This window comes from Eumetopias jubatus, unplaced genomic scaffold (genome assembly GCF_037043125.1).
Source record: "Eumetopias jubatus isolate StellerSeaLion01/CBP00866 unplaced genomic scaffold, mEumJub1_p1.0 scaffold_13, whole genome shotgun sequence".
NCBI lineage: Eukaryota > Metazoa > Chordata > Mammalia > Carnivora > Otariidae > Eumetopias > Eumetopias jubatus.
Genome location: NW_028274819.1, coordinates 66,841,006 through 66,863,664, shown reverse-complemented (window position 1 = coordinate 66,863,664; position 22,659 = coordinate 66,841,006). Strand labels below are relative to the sequence as shown.

Sequence of the window (22,659 nt, the reverse complement as noted above, 5' to 3'; positions counted from 1 at the left end):
AAGACACAAAGGTAAATTAAGGAACTTCAAGGTATAGTGTAGGGGAAAATGGAGAGGAAGCAGGGGGCTCATGTAACAGTGAGGGGTGTGAATGAAGAACCATGGGATGTACCTTTCAGGGAGTCTTTCAACGGGAAAAGGCCTTAGAGGTCAGAGTCTAACATTTAATTTCACAGCTTTGGAAACTGAGGCCAAGGAAGGGGAAGTGCCTCACTCATGGCCACAGAGGTAGTAGGTGGCTGATAGTGTTCATCTTTATCCAGACTCGGTGGTACCTGGGGAGTAGGGCAGGGGAAGCCTTGACAATGAAATTTCAGTGTTGACCTTGTAAAGCAGATTCTCATAGGAACACTTGGCCAAGGATCTATCATGGGGACTGTACGGTTTGGGCTAATGACCCCAGCATGCCTTTTTGCATATTATGTCCTTTAAAGGAAAGGCCATCACTAGCTAGAAATGCTCGTTGGCTATTTTTAGGCTGTGTGGTAGGGGGAATTAGTGGAATTCCTAAGGTCAGCTCCAGCTGTTTTTCTCCAAAAGACCAGCTGAATTTTTCATGAGATTTGCTCATTAGAGTTTTCATCCTTCTGTGAGGCGTTGTACTGAGTCTGAATCAGGCTGTCCTGGGAAATAAGTAAAGGGACTAGAGTTGGGGGAAAACTAAACTGGGATTAGGATAGTTGCTGTCCTTTTTAATGTTAAGTGCTGTCTTAGATGTGGTTGGTCATCTCTCACACCTTCTCAGTCATGGTGAAGTTCCTTCTGGATTAGAGCAACTAGCTTGGAGGTTGGTTGGATTTTGGAGATTTTGACGATTTAGGGATGTCATATCTGTAGAGTCTGGCATGATGCCTGGGCAGAGGTGATACTGATTACATGATAATTACACGAAATAGCACCTTTCATTCAGTAATATCACTTCGAAACACTTTCTGGATATCAAGACAGATATTACCTAGGACTCCTGTGAGGGGAGCTTACCTGTAGTTATTTGGCATCTAGTTACAACACTACTGTCTGTTGTGTCTCAGGGCAGGTGAAGTATCTATATGAAGGCAGGCAGATTGGAAACATTCTTCATTTCTTCTAGACGGCACTATGCACCCTTCCTCTTCTCTAGTCTAATGGGGTCTGACGGAGCTCATGCTATTAGGCAGTGAGTGGATAAATATAATGGTATAGCATTTTGTAGTTGATAAAATGTCTTTCCATATATGGTGGATTTGTTGTGATTCAGTGAGATAGATGGGCAGTGGTTAGTCTCAATTTTAGAAATGAGGAAACTGAGACTCAGGGAAGTGCCACATTTATGGCCACCAATATATTTAAGTAGGTAACTAGATTTCATACCAGATCTTATGACTTTAAATCTCATGTTCTTTCCCCTTCATGATGCTGCCAACATGATCAGAAATAAAGTGTCAAGTTTCTCCTCCATAAAAGTGGTTTAAAGGATGCCTTTAAAGGAACGTGATTCTGTTGCATACCCAACTGAGGAAGGAAGGAGCATCTCCAGCATGAGGTATCTGAACATGATAGAGTAAACGTGAGCTCTGTCCCACTAGCTCTGGAGCAACAGCTATTTTCTGAACTAGAATTCAAGGACATTAAAATAACAGTTAATAACAGTGTCATGGTGGGGAGAGGTGGTTAGAGGAGGAAGAGATCTGGGCATGGCTAATTTTTTTTTTTAAGTTTTTCAGATTGATGCTAATGTACAGCCAGGTTTGGGAACCCCTGAGTTAGGACATTTAGAGAGAGTCCCTCACATTCCCAAGGAGGAATGTACATGATTTTACCAAAAGTGAGGCTTTATGGAGTCCTTCTTAAAGTCTGAGTTGCTGATTGCTCCAGTTGAGTTAACATTATGATCCTGGTTTAATTCCAGCCTAGTTAATAAATCAGCTGGTTGCTGCACTCCCTTCCTCTGAATCTGAAACCTAGAAAATAATTAAATCTAGAATTCACCTGGAATGCCTGCTATTACCAATGTGCTGGTTTCAGGGGCGCTCTGAACTGCGGCTCAATCCACTTCTTAGTTCATGTGCCAATTCTTACTCAGGTTGAAGATGCTTTTGTCCTGGAGGATAAAGGAGGCCCCCTCAGGGTGTCCCAGATCTCACATTGGGTAGCTGTGTGATTGTAGGCAGTTGGTCTAACCTCTGCAGCGCAGCTTCCTCATCTGCACAGAGAACTAGTGATGACTATGATTCAGCTGTTACTCCCCTTTTCGGGTTTGCTGTTGTTACAGCCGGAAAACAATTGATTTACAATGACATGTTTCACTTTGACTAGTTGCTGTGCTCTTTAACCAGTCATAGGTGGTTTCTGACCTCTCAGGAATCCTCCACAGCTGTGATTCCCAGACCTGACCAAGCATCTGGCATCATGTGGGAATAACTTAGAAAATGCAGATTCCTGGGCCTCGGCCCTGAAGATTTTGATTCAGTAGGTCTTGAGCAAAGTCTGGGAATCTGCTCTTCCTCAGCCACATTTGGATACAAACGATGATGAATTTAATTAAAGTGACAGAACTCCCAGTTTAGATGTCACTACAGAGCTTAGTTGATAGAGATTGCATTTCTTCATGGAGGCCTTCCCTGGCCCCCAATACTACATTAAACCCTCTGGTTAAGAGTTTTATAGCAGCCTGCTCTTCAGCTTTGTAGGACTTCTTGAGCTTGTTCAACATCTGCCCTCCTTTTCCAGAATATCGACTCTCCGAGGGCAGGGACTGGGTATACTATCAGAACTTTCGGAGCATACAACTTACCCTCTTCCAGAACTGATATCTGGGACTGTGGTGGGTGCTGCCCTTTCAAGGGGGGGAGGATGTTTCCCTGGCATTTTGAACTTAGGCAAGGCTCCTGGTGCTTCCCAAGCTGGGTAATCAATTACAACCCATGGATATGTTGGCTTTTACAGCAGGTCTGCAATGTCAGATGAAGCTTGTTCTACTGTGTCTTAAAGCTCCTTGTGGATAGGTTGTCAAAGGTAAATCATCCCTTTTGTAAATTGTCATCCTTTCGGAAAGATTTGAGTTTTCTGCCCAAATATGAAGTTTATTTTATTTTTTTAAAGGATTTTATTTATTTATTTGAGAGAGAGAGGGAGTGAGAGAGAACACGATGGGGGAGAGGGGCAGAGGGAGAAACAGGGAGCCTGACATGGGGCTCGATCCCAGGACCCAGGGATCATGACCTGAGCTGAAAGCAGACACTTAACTGACTGAGCCACCCAGGTGCCCCAAATATGTAGTTTAAAATGAATTTCAGCTGCCTGTTTCCCCAGCTCCTTTTTTTTTTTTAAGATTTTATTTATTTATTTGACAGTGAGAGAGGGAACACAAGCAGGGGAAGTGGGAGAGGGAGAAGCAGGCTTCCCCTGGAGCCCCCCGATGCAGGGCTTGATCCCAGGACCCTGGGATTGTGACCTGAGCTGAAGACAGACACTTAACAACTGAGCGACCCAGGTGCCCCATCCCCAACTTCTTTCTTTCTTCACTGTTTTCATCTTTTGGAATCCTGATATACCAAGAAAATACAGATCTAGAGGGTGGTTCTGGCATACTTATCAAGACTGGAAAATATGAAAAATTCAGGTTCAAATTTCTCTTCTCTGGCATTTCAGGCACTGCGGGGTCTGACCCTGGGTACTGTTTCCCTATTCATACCCTATACTCTGGTTACCAGCCTTCTTTTTGAATCCCTTTGTGGTTTCGTGGCTCAGTATACTGGTCCAGAATGCCGGCTCTCGTCTCTAATTCAGCCATCAAGGCTCACTTCACTTTATTTCCTTCCTAAATTCCTGTGGCCCCCGATGCTTGGTTTGGGCCTCCTTTATTAGTACTTCACATGGTACTTGGAGGAGGGTTAGTTGTGTGTGATCCTGTCTTCCTCACATGGCCCATTATCTTGTCCTTTGTTGGGGCTTGATGAAAATATTTTGTTCCTGTGGGTACCACAAGTCCAAACTTACCTAGGAATGGCAGAGGTGAGTTTTTCAGAAATCTGGAGACATTATCATTAGGTTTGAATGTGAGATTAAGGGGTGAGGGAATGGTCACGTGTAAAGGAATCTTTCCTTCTCTCTGTCTCCTTCATTCTTAATTTGAGGTCACCAAGTTAGTCTGTGGGAAGCATGAGCTGTTGGCCACATCAGCCTGGAGCTGGAGGAGAAGAATGAAGTAGAAAAATGGTTTCCACCTTTGGAATAATCCTCACAAAAGTGAAAGCTTTGTATCTTGAAGGTACCCATGAGTTTTGATTTTTCAGTTGTTCCCTAAGGAAAAAAAACCAAATTTATTATTGCATAACAAACTAACATACTCTATCTATAACCTTTCATTTGTTCACTTACTCATAGGCTCATTTCGTTTAGTCATTTTATTTATTCATTCAATTCACATTTTTGAGCAGTTACCTTGAACCAGTCATAAGACAATGAATTATGCTTTCCTCTCAAGAAGCCCTTTTAGGCAACATATTAGGTTGAGAAATTTGTATATTTTTAAATAGTGTGATGAAAGCACTGACCACACAGAAACAAAATAATCATGTGGCATTGTTTCTGGACAGTGCTGTGGACAAAGTTTGCTTTTCATATAAACACATCTCTATGTAAGTATATGACAACATGTTCTGATTGAGTTTAAGCACATAAAGGTAGGTTTTTTAGTAACAATTTCTGGTTCCCAGGGTCTCTGCTATTCTAAAGAGGCTCAGGGCCTTGTTATAAATTCCTGCATGTTGACACAGGTGCCTTTCCCCTCTATCCTGTACTTTTGCTCCTTTCCATGTCTGTCCATAAAACAAATCAAGAGCCCAATCATTTTCCTATTCCTACAAATTGTGCTTAGGGGAGCCTGCCCTACTTTGAGGACCAATGCATGTTGCTCAGAGCAGATGACAAAGAAGAAAGTAGAGAATATATGGAAAGAGGAAAGCAGGGTGAAAACAGACCTGGACTGGGCACCCGGAAACTGGGGTCTAGTCTCCTCTTTGTCCCTGACTAGCTGTGTGATCTCTCTGAGAATAAGGGGGTGGCAATGGAGTGGAAGATGAAACACAGTGGCTTTAGAACCTTCCTGCTCTGGCCTCAAATCACGTTCTGCTTGAGTGACTATAGATTTAACTCCTTGAGCCCAATGTTATCTGCATGATGTGGAGAATACCTGCCTCGCTGGGTGGGCAGAGAGATTCAGTGGGATCACATAGGTAAGGTACTTAGCACGACCTGCTCATTTTTCAGTTCAGAGAAAAATGAGCAAGATCTTAAAAAGCTTAGACAATGTCATGTGAGGAACAGCCAAGGGGGGAAGGAAGCTCATCTTCCCCTCAATAAAGGAGACTCAGGGAGAACAAGAAAGCCATCTTCCTTTTAAACTGTTGTTTGAAAGGGAGAGTGAGGGGCGCCTGGGTGGCTCAGTCAGTTAAGCGTCTGCCTTCGGCTCAGGTCATGATCTCAGTGTCCTGGGATTGAGTCCCACATTGGATCCTGCTTCTTCCTCTCCCTCTGCCCCTCCCCCCGCTTGTGCTCTCTCTTGCTCTCTCTGTCGCTATCTCTGTCTGTCTTAAATAAAATCTTGAAAGAAAGAAAGAAAAAGGAGAAAAGAAAGAAAAAGAAAGAAAGAGAGCAAGCTGAGGGGGCCAGGGCAAATTAGAGGCAAGGGGTAAAAATTAGGGACAAGTTCAACCATAGTGCAAAGTAAGCCTGAGAAGTGGAGAAGCCCCACAGGGGAATGAGGGCTTTGGGCATGGGTGCCCTGGCAGGGCGACTTGTGGGTCTGATGACACCAGTTTGGTATGCAGTGAGGAGAATTGCGCTGGGCGGGAGGTGAGCAAAGTTTCTCTGATTGTTCCATTCCACTTGCTCCTTCCTAGGCGTCCCCTGAGCCATCTGTGGGTTATTCCATTTATGCCTTGATGCCACTATGATCTGGGAAGCTTACAAAACACTTGGTTTGATGTGTGATGGTTTGTCGCTGCTGAAAGTGAGTCCCTTAATTGATCGGGGCTGTTTCTCTCAGTGCTGTTCTCCCCAACCCCACCTTGACTCCAGCCTATTTATTCCTGCTCTCCTTCTGCCTCCCAGATTTTTCTTCCCAGCCTTCATTCTAGATGTCATGGGACTGTCAGCACAATTTGCTTCTCTTCTAAAAACTTTATCATGTGAGAGTCACTACTTACTTGAGGTTTCCTCCCCTCGCTTGGGGTCTGCAGGCTTTGGTACAACAGTCACGTGGGGAAGGAAGAAGGGCTCTGTGGGCCTGCCCTTGTACCAGAGCACAATGGGGGAACAAATATTGTTAATCAGGCTCCAGCCAGGGTTTGGTCAGGCACAATGACTGGGTTCAGACCTATAAGTCTAGCTCTTCTAGTTGTGATCACTAGCAGGCACCAACTGTCTGGGGCCTTGGTTTCCCTCTCTAGCTTAACTTTGGACACTTGACAAGGAGGAGAGTATTGGCTTTCATAGATGTGGCACAGCAGGGCTGACGCATGGAAAACTTGAATTCAGCACAATCTGCATTTGGAGCCTGTAAATTTCCCTTCCATGCTGCCGCTCCCACTGCAGCTCACTCCTTGTTTATTCTCCAGAGTGTCCTGCCTTCTCGCCAGAGCATCACAATCATCTCTGTAAGAAAGGAGAAAGTGGGAGTAAAAACACCTGTCACATAGATGAGAAAACTGAGACTTGGGGAAGTCACGTGATTTATTTAAACCACACAGTCATGTGATGGACTAGGGGCTGGAACTCCTTGAATAATGTGGACCTGGTTTTTCAGTGAAGGAAGAAGTGGAAGCTCAGTTCTCTTCCATCCGTATTCATGTATTAACTATGTGAGTGCCTAGTAGATGCAAGGCACAGTGGCAAGGACTGGGGTCACAGAGCACTCAGATGTCCAGGCCTTGCTCATAAATGAATGGAGGATGAGCTTGAGTAGATAAGGATTCGAGACGGTGTGCTGAATATCCTGACTCAGAAAGTCAGGTGCTAATGGAACACACCAGAGGGTTGCCTAACCTGGCCTTGAGAGGTTAGGAAAGGCTTCTGTGTAATAAGTGACATCTAACTTGAGATCTAAGAGGTATCAGCCCAGGAAAGGTATAGCGTATAGAAAGGCCTGGGGGGCAAAAGTAACCAAAAAGTTGTGTGTGGGAAGCCTAAGGAAAAGCACTTGGGGAAGAAAGCTGGTGCCAGGTCACGTGAGTCCCACAGGCCATGGTAAGGAGTTTGAGCATTTAGCCAATGGGCAATGGGAAGAGGTGAAGGGTTTTAGACCTGCAAATATGGCTTAGTCAGACCTGACTTTTAGAAAAGTCACTCAGCAGCATAATGAGAATGGGTGGGAGGGAGGCTGAAGCTTAGGAGAACTTTTTGCTCACCCTGGGAGCTACTCCTTCTGTGAACACATCAGGAATCCCTGTGCCCAAAATTTATCCCTCCCAATTTTTGCACAGAAATTTCTCTGATTGCTGACTGCCCCACTGTGGACCAGTGATTTTTCTATGGTTAAGCACAGAATGAAGGTCCACAGTCGGAAGAGTTTTGTTCGGCTTCCCAGTTTGAGGAATCTGTGGAGAGGAGAATTAAAGGAGAGATCAGCATTGGGGTGGATTAATCTGACAAAGCTACTGGCAAGGGGAGCCTGGGTGGCTCAGTCAGTTAAGCGTCTGCTTTGGCTCAGGTCATGATCGAGCCCTGCTCAGCGGGGAGTCTGCTTCTCCCTCTGCCCTTCCCCCTGCTTGTGTGCGTGTGCTCTCTCTCTCTCTCTCTTGCTCACTCTCTTACTCTCTCTCTCAAATAAATAAAATCTTAATTTAAAAAAAAGCTACTGGAAATACTAGCCCCACCACACAAGTGTGGTGGCAGACACCACCCTGAGCCCTACTCTCCTCATTTGAAAAACACAGATCATAAAATACTTGCCTCAGATCTTTGTGAGGATCCTATGAGATAATGTTAAGTGCCAGGTGTGTAGGAGGTACCCAGTAAATATTTACTTCCTTCTCTTTTTTCCTGCCTTTCCTTAATGCTGCCCCATCTCAGAGTAAAAGCCAGAAATTGTACAGCGCTAATGTAAGACTTAACACAGTATGAACTACTTCTTTCTGCCCTGCTCTAACCTGTCCTCCTCTGGGCACACTCTGCTATTCCAGCACTGACTTCTTTGATGTTCTTTGAACATGCTGGACGCGCCTCCACCGCAGGACCCCCTGGTACCCGTGTGGCTTGTTAACTCACCTCTGTCAAATTTGTTCACATGTCATCCTCTCAACGAGACCAACCCTAACCACCCCCTTAAAACTCCCAACTCCCCTCTTCCCTTCTCTGTTCTGTTACCACCTTCTGGCAAGTTACATAATTATTTGGGCATTTATTATTATTATTATTATTATTATTATTATTTAGTTTGATGTCTCCTCTGAGGGGCACGTAGGCTCTCACAGGACATTTTTTTCTGTCTGATGGACCACTGTATGTCCAGGGCTTACCACAGCGCCAGGCACATGATAGGCTCTCAGTAAATGTTTGCTGAATGAAACGTTTGATTAGCTCCTATGATAGATAGCAGCCAGAGTATTGGGAATTGGGAAAGCACCTGGTATTGAAGAGTCTTGGTTGCCATCCAAGAGCTCTGCTGCTGTCTCTCCCAATTAGGAGTCAAAGGTTCTAGCCCTTCCCTCCTTTCTCAGTAAAATGAAGATATTGCCCTTTGTCTCGCTGATTTTTAGGAAAAACCTTTAACCCTTAGAAGCTCTTATGCAGAAGCACTGGTTAGCTTGTTGTTGTACATGAAGGTGTAGAAACCAGCGTTTCCTCCTTTAGCAACGCTCCCAGTTACCACTGCTGGACAGCCTGAGTTGTTTTTCTCCTTTGTTCTCTGCCTGTCCCATACTCATTGACTTTAAAACAGTCTCTCACTGAACCATATGGCAGAGTCCATGGTTCTTCGAATGTGGCCTCAATTTATTTCCTTGCTAGCCTCTGAGATCTAAGGAGTAATTTATTAGGCTGGAAGAAGCTATTCTGCATGAAAGAATAGACAGCCATCCCCTGGTGAACTTGTATACTTGGATTAGGTTCATTCATCTACTTACCTACTTACTACATTCAGAGACTCACAGTCAAATGGGAGTGATTGAAGGAAGATAAATAATTATCGCGGTGGGGTGTATATGTGGAGAAGAAAGTTTTTGTGTTAGTTGGTCTTCTGCGACAGAAGTGTTATAACAACCCCGAACTTCAGTCGCTTCCAACAACAAATATTTATTTCTTCCCATAATCTCCAGGTCACCTGGGATGGCCTTACTTCGGGCGGCTCAGGGTCGGGTCTGACCTTATATCTCCTTTTCTGGGACCCGGACTAGAAAGTCAGGAGTTACCTAGGGCAGGCTCTTCTTGTGGCCGGTGGCAGGAGTATAAGCAGCCAAGCCAACCCACACAAGCCTATGCTTGTATCACATTTGCAGCATTCCATTGACCAAAGTCACAGGTCAAGCCCAACAATAGGAAGGTCGGTATGAATACACTGCTTACTCTAGTGGCAACATGGTTGCGTAGCTATTTCAGGGAGGGAGTGAAGAGTTAGGAGCAATAAGTGAATCTACTTTTAATTCTAGCTGAGGTAGTTAGGGAGGGCTTCCTGGAGGTGGTAACTTCCATGTTTGAAGGATGAGTATTTTTCAAGATGAACGAACAGGCACCAACTTATACAAATGGGTGCACATTTTAAAAAGAGAGAATAAAATAGTGTCTTAACATTTATTTGAGTAGTCGCTGTGAGTTATATGCAGAGAGCCAGAGGAATATAAAACAACGGTCATCAGAGTAACTGTTCTTGAAGTCCATACTTCATGGGGGAGATCAGAAGGAAACATAATACAAAAAAGCAAAGGAAAAGACATGACCAGGTACACTCTTATTTATTTATTTATTTATTTATTTATTTATTTATTTATTTATTTATTTATTTATTAAAGATTTTATTTATTTGACAGAGAGATCAAAAGCAGAGGGAGAGAGAGGGAGAAGCAGGCTCCCTGCTGAGCAAGTAACCCGATGTGGGACTCGATCCCAGGACCCTGGGATCATGACCCGGGCCGAAGGCAGCCACTTAACTGACTGAGCCACCCAGGCATCCCACCAAGTACACTCTTATTTAGAGGGATAGAACAAAAGTGTGAACTCAGAAAGGAAGCTAGAATATATTTTTAGTAGCTATTTTTGGTAGAGGATGCAAGATATGTGCTGTTTGATTTCCATTATTTCACTTCATCTTTACAACCAGTGAGGGACATCCTACTGGTAGGTAAGTGGGAATGAGAAACCCCCCCCCACCCTCAGAGTGGGGGGTCCCTTGTTAACGTGACAAAGGGAATACCTCCCAGGGGTTCTATTTTGCCAAAGTGAAGAACTTATTCACAAAAAGCACTCAGTCATGTGCGTACTGTTTTATTCTTCAGTGAGACTGCCTGAAACCTACTGAATCCTTGGTTTTTAGTGTCTACTGTCTGTGTAACACTGTGTTTGTTAAAGGGCCCCCATCCTGGAATAGGTGACCTCTGAAGTCCCAAGCAACTGTGAAATTCTTCATGTCACCTTCTCATTGCACATGGGTTTGTGTGGCCTCAAAGAAAATAGGATTCTTGCCCAAAGTCCTACTTAAAATTCTCACTTTGGATGGGGGAGGTTGAAATTCTGCCTCTTCCTTTCCCCCAGTTTATATACACACACCAGTAAGTGTTCTTTCTCCCCAGAAATGAAGGGAGCAAGCTTGGTGAGTTGCTCTAGACCCGGCAAGGGTTAGAGGTGGGACCGGGTGAAGAATAACATTTCTCCCTCTTGTGCACGTTACCTTTACGTGATACCTGCTCATCACCTGTCATTAGAGAGCCCAGATATGTTCCTGTGCAACATTCCTATTCATGGAGATGTGAGCACTTGTGAATTTTTATTTCTAGTTTCTTACCCATGATTGATGACTGGAATCATGTCTCCCTGGTCTTATTGACCTTGAGTGTGACTTTTTTATTTATTTATTTTTTATTTTTTTAAAGATTTTATTTGTTTATTTGAGACAGCGAGAAAGCGAGAGCACATGAGAGGGGGGAGGGTCAGAGGGAGAAGCAGACCCCCCGCTGAGCGGGGAGCCCGATGCGGGACTCGATCCCGGGACTCCAGGATCATGACCTGAGCCGAAGGCAGTCGCTTAACCAACTGAGCCACCCAGGCGCCCGAGTGTGACTTTTTAGCCTAGCATGCCGTGAGTTTGGAGAGAGAGAACCAGCTCTTTTTTTGCAGCCATCCCTTTCCTCAGCGGGTTGTCAAACATCAACAGGCATTTTGTGTGCTCTCCATCTTGTTGGTCTGAAATTGAGTAGAAGCGTGTTGCATGACCCATTTGCTCAGGAAGCTGGCCGAACTGGTTTCCCTGATCTCAGAGACCATCTCACTGGTCATTCTCTTTCCCTAGGCACGTTTTAAATCTTGTAATAATGAGCAATGCTTACGGAACTGCCTCACACTGTCTTGTGTTTACTGTCTCGTGATTCCCCAGGTATCACAAGATGTTCAGGTGCTGCAGCCTCTCCTCAAGTTGATGACCCAGACACAGGGAGAATCAACTGAGTCTGAGACTGGTCCAGAGTGGGAGTGTGAGTAGGAATGCCACTGTGGGAACAAGTGAGCTGTCTGGCAAGGAATGCAGCGTCCTTCTGAGAGCCTCCTCTCCACGTCATTCCCCAGACCACCGCTTCCTCTCTGGAAGGACCAAGGAGGACTTTGCAATCAGCCACCTGAAACTTTTGCCGGGCCAACGTAAGACTTGCGCTGCAGAACTGAACGAGATATTACTTCGTTTAGTTTTTTGCATCTTCTGATCATTGAGCAACAGTCATAGTTGTTTTGCTTTGAGAACTATAAGCCAGATTGGTTGCTCTTATTTTTGTGTATAATTTTCATAATGATTGACTTGAGCTTCCTGACAGAGGAGGAGCAAGAAACCATCATGAAGGTTCTGCAGCGGGATGCTGCCCTGAAGAGGGTTGAAGAGGAGAGAGTCAGGTAAGGGGCCAGGAGGTCCTTGGGCATGGGGGAAGGAGGGACAGTCTGTAAGAAGATGGGACACCTTCTTTCCTCAGTCATAAGTGGTAATTCTGACTTGGAGCCTGAACTTACAGGTTTTAGGTTTTAGGTTTTAGGTTCCTTCCTGGATGGGATTTTTTTCCTTCTTCATGTCTCTTAATTTACCCTTAGGACTCCTGCCGGAAGTAGTCTTGATAAATGAAACCCCTTTAATTTATTAAATACTGAATTAAAAATGAAGTCTATACAAACACATACATCTACGTAGGTATATTTGAATGTGTGCATATTTATATCCACCTTTTAAAAAACGGAATCATGAACTAAATTGGATTTTTTTAATTCCTAAGATTTTTAAAAGAAAATAAATTGGGAAGTAGCTCACGTTTCTGCATACTTTGAGAAACGTTTGAATTGGTTTCAACAGCAATTGAAATTGGCTCTGACTGAGCCACTTTTTCATTTGTGTCTCACAAGAAGGAGTGGCAGCTTTGACATGTTGTTCTTGCTGAGAGGAACCCATGTGTTCCACGTCAACATTCGCTCCACTTTTCCCTCACCACAGGGTTGGTAGAAGGAGCATGAGAGCAGGATGCTGAAGAAGTGGGCTTAAGCCCAGGCCCTGCCATCTGTTACCTGTGTAATTTTGGGCTTTGAAAACAGTGGAAGGCTTCTGGAATGTATGTTAGTAGTATTAACTGCATAATCCCCATCCCAGGAGTTACCTGAAAGGAACATAAGCCATGTTCTTATTTCCTGGGACACAAGACCATGAGTAATGGATTTACTGGCACCATTTTCCATACTTTGACCCTAATTGAGCATAGATGCTTTGTAAACATGCTGAAATTCACTCCAAGCACTCCAGAGCATCTGTTTATGGCTACTAATAATAGCTTATAGAGACAGTGCTTAACAAACTAACAAATGATTCCCAAATGACAGTGATGAACAGATTGCAAAGGGCATTTTTCTGAGTTCAAACACTCTTGTGCAGTTGGTAGGGGCTCAGAGTGGGATATAATTATGCCTTCTTGATGTGTGAGGAAGTTGACTTTGAGACAGGTCAGGTAACTTGCTCAAGCTCATACAACCCGTAGGTGTCAGGATTGAGAATCACATTCTGGTCTTCAGGTACTCATGGACTAACTCTGCCTCCTTTTTCTGAGAAAACAGTAGCAGACTGGCCATCCTGGCCCCTGGCCATGGAGAAGGGGGCAGGTGCTTGATATGAGCTAGGACACTGAGCCGTGATGGTGACAGGTACTGGAGAGCCTGCGAATGGGGCACTTTACTTGTCATGTGCCTCCCTACAAGTCGCCTGTAGTGCTCTGTGCACCAGGATGGGAGGTGCTGTTCTCCATTCTCAGCAAATGGGGCGTCTTGAGCATTTTATCCAGGAGGGGCAGGAGATTTACCCCAATCCTCCCTCAGAGCCTTTTGGTAGCATTGATCCTTTGCCCATGTACAGTTTATAAAGCCCTTTCATGAATGTTGTCCTACGTTTCCTCATAAACAGGCATGTGAGATTCGGCAAGGCAGGACTGTTGCACCCATTTTAAAAATAAGGAGTGAAGGCAACACAGAGAAAATACTAGCTGATTCTTAAAGCATCATGGGAATTCATTTATCCTCTCAGAAGACAAGACAGGGAGACTTGGAAAGAAAACAGTGGGGCGAAGATAACCCTGGGCCCCTCTTCCTACGTCAGGATGTGGGGACTGTGACTACTGGGTTGCTGAATACCTTTGATTCCTCCATTAATCGGGTGTTATATGTGGGCTGCAATTCTATGTCCTCCATTGAGCTGGGTTAGGAGGAGAGATTTGTCCTCCCTCCTACCTCCCTCTAAATGTCCTTGGCCCCTGGGACTGCAGGCTGCTGGGTCTTCCCTGTAGTTGTGTGTTTCCGTGTGAGTGGAGTGGAGGTGTTTCATGGGCATATGCAGTGGCTGATGGAAAAATCCTCCAAAAATGCAAAGTTCTGGCAGGAGCCGGGCTTTGTGAGGGGTGTGAGCATATAGCCTCAGGGACCAGCCCAGCTGCAGCTGCAGCAACAGTGCAGTGAGTCCCTTAGCAGGGGTGGGTTTGCAGACTCCCCTTCCAGTCGCTGTTTCTCAGGGTGCCCCAGGAGCTGCTGCTTCTGTGAACTGATAGCAAGAAATCTTGGGTGGCAAGAAATCCAGTGTGAGTCAAGCCCTGTGTACTACCACCATGCTGGGGGAGTTCTTAGACGTCAAGCACCTGATGGTTGACTCAACCACAGATAGATAGGTTTAGGACTCTGGGCCTGGGGAAGAGTGATGGTGCATGGTGGTTTGGGGGGTGCCCATAGCTGGTGGACACAAAGGGGCCCAGCCCATGGCCTGACCTGCTTCACATAAAGAGAATTGCACTCTGACCCCTTCTTTGATTTAGGACTGAAGGGACTTGTGGGTATGGGTCTGAGGCTGTTCTGCTCCAGGGCTGGTGGAACTAGATCTCTGGTCTCTGAAAATGCTGTTCCATGGACTTTTGCTGTCAGCCCCTTTGCTGTCTCCAGCTGTTTGTCTTTGACTCTTCCATCAGCTTTCCATACAGCCTGACAGCTCTGGGAAGATTTTTTTGGTCCCTATAAATCATTTTACAAATAAAGAAGGTAAAGCCCAGAGAGGGGAAGTGACAAGCCCAGGGCCACTCAGATAACCGCTGCCAGAGCCGTGGTAAGGAAAGCTCTTGGTCTAGCACTATTCCCTCTACCCCATGCTGCTATTATTGCCTTTTGCAATTTGTCAAGCTGCAAGCTGTCATTTGTTAATCATTTGTTAATTTGTGAAGCACTGTCTGTCTATGAGTTATTATTAGTAGCCGTAATCAGATTCTCCAGAGTGCTTGAAGTGAATTTCAGTATGTTCACAAAGCATCCATGTTCAATTAGGGTCAAAATTATTGGTATTATTCCTTCAGAAGGCTAGGGAAGCAGTCCCCTGCTTAACCTTGGAGTCAAAACTGACATGAGTTTGAATCCTCTCCTCACCACTAATCAACTGTGGTTCATTGGACAAGTGACTTAACCTCTCTGAGCCTTAACCCAGAGACTGAGAATGACCGTAATACCAAACTCAAAGGATTAGAGTCAGGATTAAGTAAGATAATTCTTAATCTTCTTAGCACGTAAGAGGAGATGGAGACATTTGAATTCCCTTATTCTCTACTCCACCTTTTGTCTAAAAAAGGGCAGAATTCTATGGTTGGTAGTCTGACTCCTTAGGAGGAAAGTACTCTTAAAACCCTCAATTATTTAATGCAGTGAAATTTAATTGAGCCTCTATTAAGTATAAGGAACTTCTCTGGACAATGATATGAAGAGAATTCTATGGTAATTAAAAGGAAATTGACCTTTATCCATTTAATGGATTATCAATTGCAAATTTAAAATCTCAACTTTGTTTCCCTAACATGCTTTTAGAGTTTCCCAGTCCTTCTCCTAGTTTTAGAAGCACACATCATATAATCCTAATACTGGCCTAAGCAAAACATCATTAGAAAGGCAAACCTGCCACTATAAATCAGACTGATCTTTCGAATGCTAATTATTATGGACTCTGGAGTATAATTCTCCTACAGCTATGCGAGGGTCTTACCAATGCCCTGGAGCACTGTTGCAGATGCTGCCTCTGAGTCCTTTTAAGCACGGCTGTAGTTGAGATTTCACATTCCCACTGAAATCTCTTTGCTTTCCTGATCTATCCGGGGCTTGGAATTGTTCACATGCATGCTCATTTGAGACATTGTGGAGATGATTTAATTTATAATGTTACCCCTGGTCTGATTTCATGAATGACAAAGATGAGTGTCATACAGGGGAAGTAAGTGTTCAGTTCCCAAATCTGTTCTACCTGTTCATGGTAGAACATGGACTCAAACCCAAGGGAATAGCCACTGTGGTGTCTCAGGAGGCAGCTAGAAGATAACAGTCCTAGGTCACTGTCGCCCCCGCAGCTGTGTTTCGCACTGCCTCTCTGCCTGCAGCCCCAAGTGCTGGGCCCAGTCGTTACCACGCGTGTGTATTCAGCTTGCTTCCCTGACTGCCAGCTAGAGACATTTCACAGATCAGCAGGGAGGCAGACATCAGGATAGATTCTTTCTCTCTCCCTACTCTCTCTTCTTTTTAAGAAACAGCATCCTGCATACACATATGTAATTTTAGTCTTTTATGGTTTGAAAATGAGACACTCTAAAGGTGGTGTTTCCTGTGTTTCAAATCATACTGTCAGCAGGAAGTCTTTGCCTGTGTGTGTGTCTATACACCACCGGCACCACGCCTGCCACCCCTGTGCACACAGAACCACATCGACAGGATGGGCATTCTTGCCACAGATAACATCTCAACCGTGACCACATCTTATGATTCTTAGCTGGTCCCCTAAGACCTAGTTATTTATTTATTTATTTTTTTAAGTGAAGGCAGTTGGCATTGAAGAACTGCTTTCCAGGACCTCTGGGGTGTTTTCTGTCAAAGCAAAGAGGAAGGGAACCAACATTTGTCAAGGAACTATATTGTATACAGAGTTCCAAATACATTTTCCCCTTTCATCTACATAGCAGTGTAGCTGAACCTGCTTAACACTGAGGAAATGAGGTAGAAGAGGTTAAGCTCCCTGCAAGATTGAAGCCTTGCTCCTCACACTGCAGAGCCTGGGCTTTCCACATGCTGTGCTGCCTCTCAGCAGAAGGTGGGGATTTATGATGTGTCTGTGACACAAGGGACACAAGTTTCCTCTCATTTTCCACTGTAAGGAGCATTTGTAATTTATTTCATTTTCACATGTGTTGGTTTTCACATCCTCTTTCAAAGTTTGAATTCCTTTGTAGAGTGAAGTGTGTTGACCACCTTAGACACCAAAATCATGTTTGACTCTCTCAGGTAGGATGGAGTAGCAGAAACAGCATCTGGATGGCTTCTGATCCTGGCTCTGGGTGACTTTGGGCAAACCTCCAACTTCTTTGGCCCCAAAGTACTTTCAAATCACATAGTCTAACCATCTTGTCCAATGTACTGAGGGGTTAAAAAAAAAAAAAAGGGCTGGGGAATGGGCCAGTCAACCTCTCTGGACAGCTGGCTGGTTCTTATCTAATTGACTAGGTAACATCAACCAGGTAGGCCTTTGTCTAATCATGATGAATAGTTGGAAGCTGGGGTGTGTTGAGTGAATAAAAAGAGGAAGAGAGGATAGGCTGAGGGAAAAGTGTTGAGGCCAGCCTGGAGGGTGTCCCTACTCTTCTGGTTTTCCTCTGGAAGTGCTCACACTCTCTCTCTGCAACACAGGAATTGAGACAGGCGCTTAGGGCTGTCTGAAACGTTGAATTTTTTATGCACAATTCTGAGCATATGGCTGGTACATGATAGGGGATTAATGAATTAATGAACAAATGAATAGATGTGGCCTTTAGCATAAGGAGGAGGCAAGATGGCTGTCTTTTACAGCTGACTAACTTCTTTGTACATGATGGTGAAAATGTAAGTATTCAATGAGATGATGCATGTTAGGTAACTAGCACGGGGCTAGTACAAAACACATGCTTTGTATGTATTAGCCAAAGGAATGGGGGCATGACCTGCCTGGAGGGCCAGCAGGACAGTGTCCTGTCTGGGCTGAGTGCTCTCCCTCTACCTTTACTTAAGGCCACCAGCCCATGGGGATTTAGTGGGCATCTTCTCTCTCCTCAGCTCTCTCCTACGCACAATGTGCCTACGTGCAGAGGATGGTAAGGGATGAGAACTGTGATCTCAAGAAACATCTTTTTCTCCCTTCAGCTAAATGGTATAAGAATTAGAGAATCAAATGCCATTTTTATTGGTAAATTAGAATTGATGAAAAATGAGACAATAATCCAGGCTGGTAGAGAAGATTTTAATAGCACCATCTAGTTGGTGGGATTTTTTTTTTAAATGATCCCACATCTTTATAAAACCTGGGTTTTATACACATATGTATTCATCTATGAAATATTCCAAATGACTATGATCGAAAAAGGAATTGATTGATTAAACCTAGCAGGGATTATCATGGGAGGAAAGATTAAATGGCACTTAATGAATTTGAATAATCTCTTATTCTTTAGCCACTTAAATGATAAGCCAGAACCCCCCCTCCTAATTTTGTACTATAATGGCTACCAGCTCTCCAGGGCCCATGTGTTTTGGCGAGCCTGACTCGCCCAATGTGTGCGCATGGTGCATGGAAAATTTAGCATGATCAGGGCTTACAGACAGTCGTTTAGGCAGGAGCAGATCCAGAGTCACACAGGGGCCCCTACAAAATGCCTTTCCACCGAACACCAAAAATAAGTAAATAACCTTCTGAAGAGAAATCGAGAGTTGTTATGCTAGGAGGGTTTGTGGTCTCTTATGACAAGATGATGGCTGATGCCAGATTTCATCCTGTTTGTTCCTATTCTGCCAAGGGCGAAGTGTCCTGCCTCATCAGGAGAAGCCACTGTCATTGTGACAGGTATGGTTCACCTAACCCCAGCAGTGACAGGGTCACTCTTCTCTTTTGCCTGACTCAGACTGGGGTGGCTGTGGAGCATTTATTTGTTCTATACTTTATTCACTCGCCAAACAGTTGTGTATCAGGTCTGTGCCAGGCTTGGTGCTGGGTGTTGGCATGACAAAGGTGATTAAGATGTAGTCCTCACCTTCAGGGAGTTTGTGGAGTTGACAGATTAGTCAGTGAGACAGATGTGCAAATAGATCATTGGAATATGGTGTGGTCAGTGCTGTGGGAGCCTGGGGAAGGGCAAGCTTCTGACCTGTGCCTTGGCAATCAGGGAAGGCTTCCCCCGTGCAGTGGTGCACGAGCTGGATCTGAAGGATAAAGAGCAATGTGCTGCACGGAGAAGTGAGGAGAGATATCCTGAGAGACTTCACATTTATTGGCCTCTTACCAAGATCCAAGCACGGTTAGGTGCTTTCAGGTAAATACTTCATTTAATCACCTCAGAGGTCCTGCAGAGTAGGTCTTCTCTTCCCCTGTCTCTACAAAGAACTGAAGCTTCGGGGGGTTCAGTAACCTGCCTGGGTAGCGTATAGGAAGGGTGAGAACTGGGATTTGGACCTGTCTGGGAGAGTCTAAAGCTCATAGTCTTTCTGCTTCTAATGTTTAGGGAGGTCAGAAAGAGCAGTTTGAAGAATACTAAGAAGTCTAGAGTACTGGCAAGTAGAGTCCAGGGGTAAGTGCTGGAAAATGAACCTGAAAAGGCAGCCTGAAACCAGGTAGGTGGTCAGGGGCCCCATATGAAACTCCTTCATTCCACAAGCACTGAATAAAAACCCACTATTTTCCAGAGACACTGAGCAAGGATATATGGAGTAGAGGCTCTGCCCCTAGGGGCTCACTTTCTTACCAGGGAATTCTGAAAAGGCTTCTCTCTTCTGGAATTGAAAACTTGGTTCTTTGGGAGGAGAAGGCAAAAGCTCCATCAGCAGCCCATAGGAGATTGTTTGCCCTGTGGAAAGCCTTAGGCAATTGGAAACCATTAGAAATGTTTAATATGAATCATGATCTTCTCTGGTGATTCAAAACCATGTCTGTCAAAACCATGTCTGACTATCTTTGTCAGGATTTGGTGATGACAACGTATGTTCAAGTGTTGTGATTGGATATGTTTGGGATGGAGTCACTTCTTCCTAGGTAATTGGGAGAGGAGAGAAAGTTCCAGAAGAGAGTTGGGCTCTTGGGTAAAAAGACACTCCCCAGGTACACTTAGGAGAGAGGAAATGTACTTGCTAGAATCCTACTCCCAGGTATGCTGGTGTGCATCCCTCACACAGAGCCCTGCCACCACCTTGGTGTGGCCATCATACATGTTCTCTAGCTAAGACACGTAGATTTGTTACTTTAGGAAGGTGCATATTAGCTTGAATGATAATCATGAAACCTTGGATTTCATAGCACATTACCTTCCAAAAGCTCAAAGTCAGCTTAAGGCTTTTATACTCCTTTATTCTGTGACTACGTTCTAGAGTCTGTGATTCTCATTTTATTGACGTACATGGAGAGATGTGGAATTTAAAAGACTTGTCAAGTAGAGGGTTGGCTGGGAAGATGGCAGAGTAGGAGGACCCTAAGCCCACCTCATCCCATGGATACAACTAGATAACACTCATGTCTGCATAAATAACCCAGAAAACAACCTGAAGACTGGCAGAACAATTCCACAACTAAATGGTGAAGAGGCCACATCAAAAAAGGTAGAAAGGGCGAAGACCTGGTCTGGGAGTGAAGTGGACTGGGGCCGTCTGCTGTGCAGAGGGAGCCGGTGACACAGAGAAGGGTGAAAAACAGACTTTCACATGGGGGAACCCACGAACTGGAGGATGAATCCCCATAATATTTGCCTTTGAAAGAGGGGCTGAATTTGTGAGTTCTTAAAACCAGTGGGACTTAAAGCCTGGAACTTTAAAAATCAGGGGCTTGGCTCTAGGAGAGCCTGTAGGACATTAGGAAGCTGAGTCCCCACCATTAAAGACATAGCCCACAAACAGCCCAAACATACAACTAGAACCAGCATTTTGAAAAATACCAAGGGAAGACAGGAGGGAGTGATTTGCTCATCTCAGAGCATGACCTGTGGCTCCAAGAGACAGCAATCATGGGGCAACCCCTCCAGGAACAAAGGAGTTGGCAGGTGCCATTTCCCTCCCTTGCTCCCCAGCATAAACAACAGCCACCTGTGGGAACCAGCCTGGCTCTGACACTTGCTTACCTAAATTGTTTACACCAAGACGCGCCACCCTACATTTTGCTGGATCCTTCCTTTTCAGTCACACTTGCCTTATTCTCAGCACTGTGGGCCCCTCCCCAAGAAGACCAGTGCAAATCTTGCCAATGTCATGTCTCCACACCCAGGCATTGTGTGGGACATCAGTTCCAGCTGCAGTGGGGGCATGTCTCATTTTGCAAGCAGACCACTACACAGTTAAAATGTGCCTCACTCCTGCTGGGGACCAAACACTGCCCATGATAGGCAAAGAGAGCCTCTGTAGACAACTGGAATGAAGGAAAAAGAGGTCAAGACTCAATAGCAGAGGATACAAACACCTAGGAGACATTTCCTTTGCCAGGCCCTGGCGAAAGGGACATGCACTACAGGGCACTACAGGACCTTTTCTTCATAAGGCTATTATTATTAAGAACAAGAGAAGTAGCTGACTTTCCGAACACAGAGAAACCGACACAGAAAGTCAGTCAAAATGAGACAGAGAGATATCTCTCAAATGAAAAAACAGGACCAAACCTCAGGAAGAGACCAACGTGAAATGGGTATAAGTAATATGCCTGATAGAGAATTTAAATTAATGATCATAAAGATACTCACTGGACTTAAGAAAAGAGTGGAGGATGGTAGGAACACTCAACACAGAGATAAAGAATCAGAGATCAAGAACACAATAAATGAAATTAAAAATACATTTGATGGAATAAATAGCAGACTAGATGACGCAGAGGAAGGAATTAATGACCTGGTAGACAGAGTAATAGGAAGTCACCAAGCTGAGCAAAGGAGAGGAAAGAAAATTATGCAGATCGAGAATAGTCTTAGGGACCTCAGTGATTCCATCAAGTGTAATAACATGCGCATGATAGGGATCTCAGAGGAAGAAGAAGAAGAGAGAGAAGGAGGCAGAAAATTTATTTGAAGAAATATCTGAAGCTTCCCTAATCTAGGGAAGGAAATAGATATCCAGATCCAGGAGGCACAGAAATCCCCCCCAAAATTTCAACCCAAGGAGGTCCCCACCAAGACACATAGTAATTAAAATGGCAAAAAGTAGCAATAAAAAATGTTAAAAACAGGAAGAGAAAAGATGACAGTTACATACCAGGGGAAATCCCATAAATCTATCAGTGGATTTTTCAGCAGAAACTTTGCAGGCCAGAAGAGAATGGCAGGATATATTCGAAGTGCTAAAAGGGAAAAATCTGCAGCCAAGAATACTCTATCCAGCAGGGCTATCATTTAGAATAGGAGAAATAAAGAGTTTCTCAAACAAACTAAAGGAGTTCATGATCAATAAACCAGTCCTGCAAGAAATAGTAAAGGGAGTTCTTTGAGTGGAAAGGAAAGACCATAAGTGAGAGTATGAAAAGTGAAAAACACAAAAGTGGTAAAAATAAATATTTCTGTAAAAATTAGTCAAAGGATTCATAAAAGGATATAAAATATGATGCCATATACCTAAAACATGGCAGAGAGAAGAGTAAAGAATGGGTTTAAGCTTAAGTGACCATCAACTTAATATAGACTGCTATATGCAGAAGATGTTACATACAAACTTAACAGTAACCACAAATCAAAAACCAGTAATAGATATGCAAAGAATAAAGAGAAAGGAATCCAAGTATATCAGTAAGGAAAGCCAACCATGAAAGAGAGCAAGAGAAGGAAGAGAAAATCTACAGAAACAGCCATAAAACCACTAACAAGAATGGCAATAGGTACATATCTATCAATAATTACTTTGAATGTAAATGGACTAACCACTCCAATCAAAAAACACAGGGTGACAGAGTGGATAGAAAAA

The 22,659-nt window shown here is 44.3% G+C and overlaps 1 protein-coding gene across 7 annotated transcripts in view; it reads left to right on the top strand.

The window, feature by feature from the left end:
- SYTL2 (synaptotagmin like 2) overlaps positions 1 to 22,659 on the top strand; it is a 120,894-nt gene that overhangs the window by 40,873 nt on the left and 57,362 nt on the right. For 4 of the 7 annotated variants that reach the window (XM_028126758.2, XM_028126756.2, XM_028126755.2 and 1 more), the window contains exons 2-3: positions 11,564 to 12,069; positions 19,239 to 19,304. In XM_028126758.2, coding sequence (XP_027982559.1) covers positions 11,969 to 12,069; positions 19,239 to 19,304 — 167 coding nt within the window. In that variant the 5' untranslated portion in view covers positions 11,564 to 11,968. Of the gene's footprint in view, positions 1 to 11,563; positions 12,070 to 19,238; positions 19,348 to 22,659 lie in introns of those variants that run through there. The other 3 variants (XM_028126759.2, XM_088018045.1, XM_088018046.1) reach the window with 2 other exon arrangements.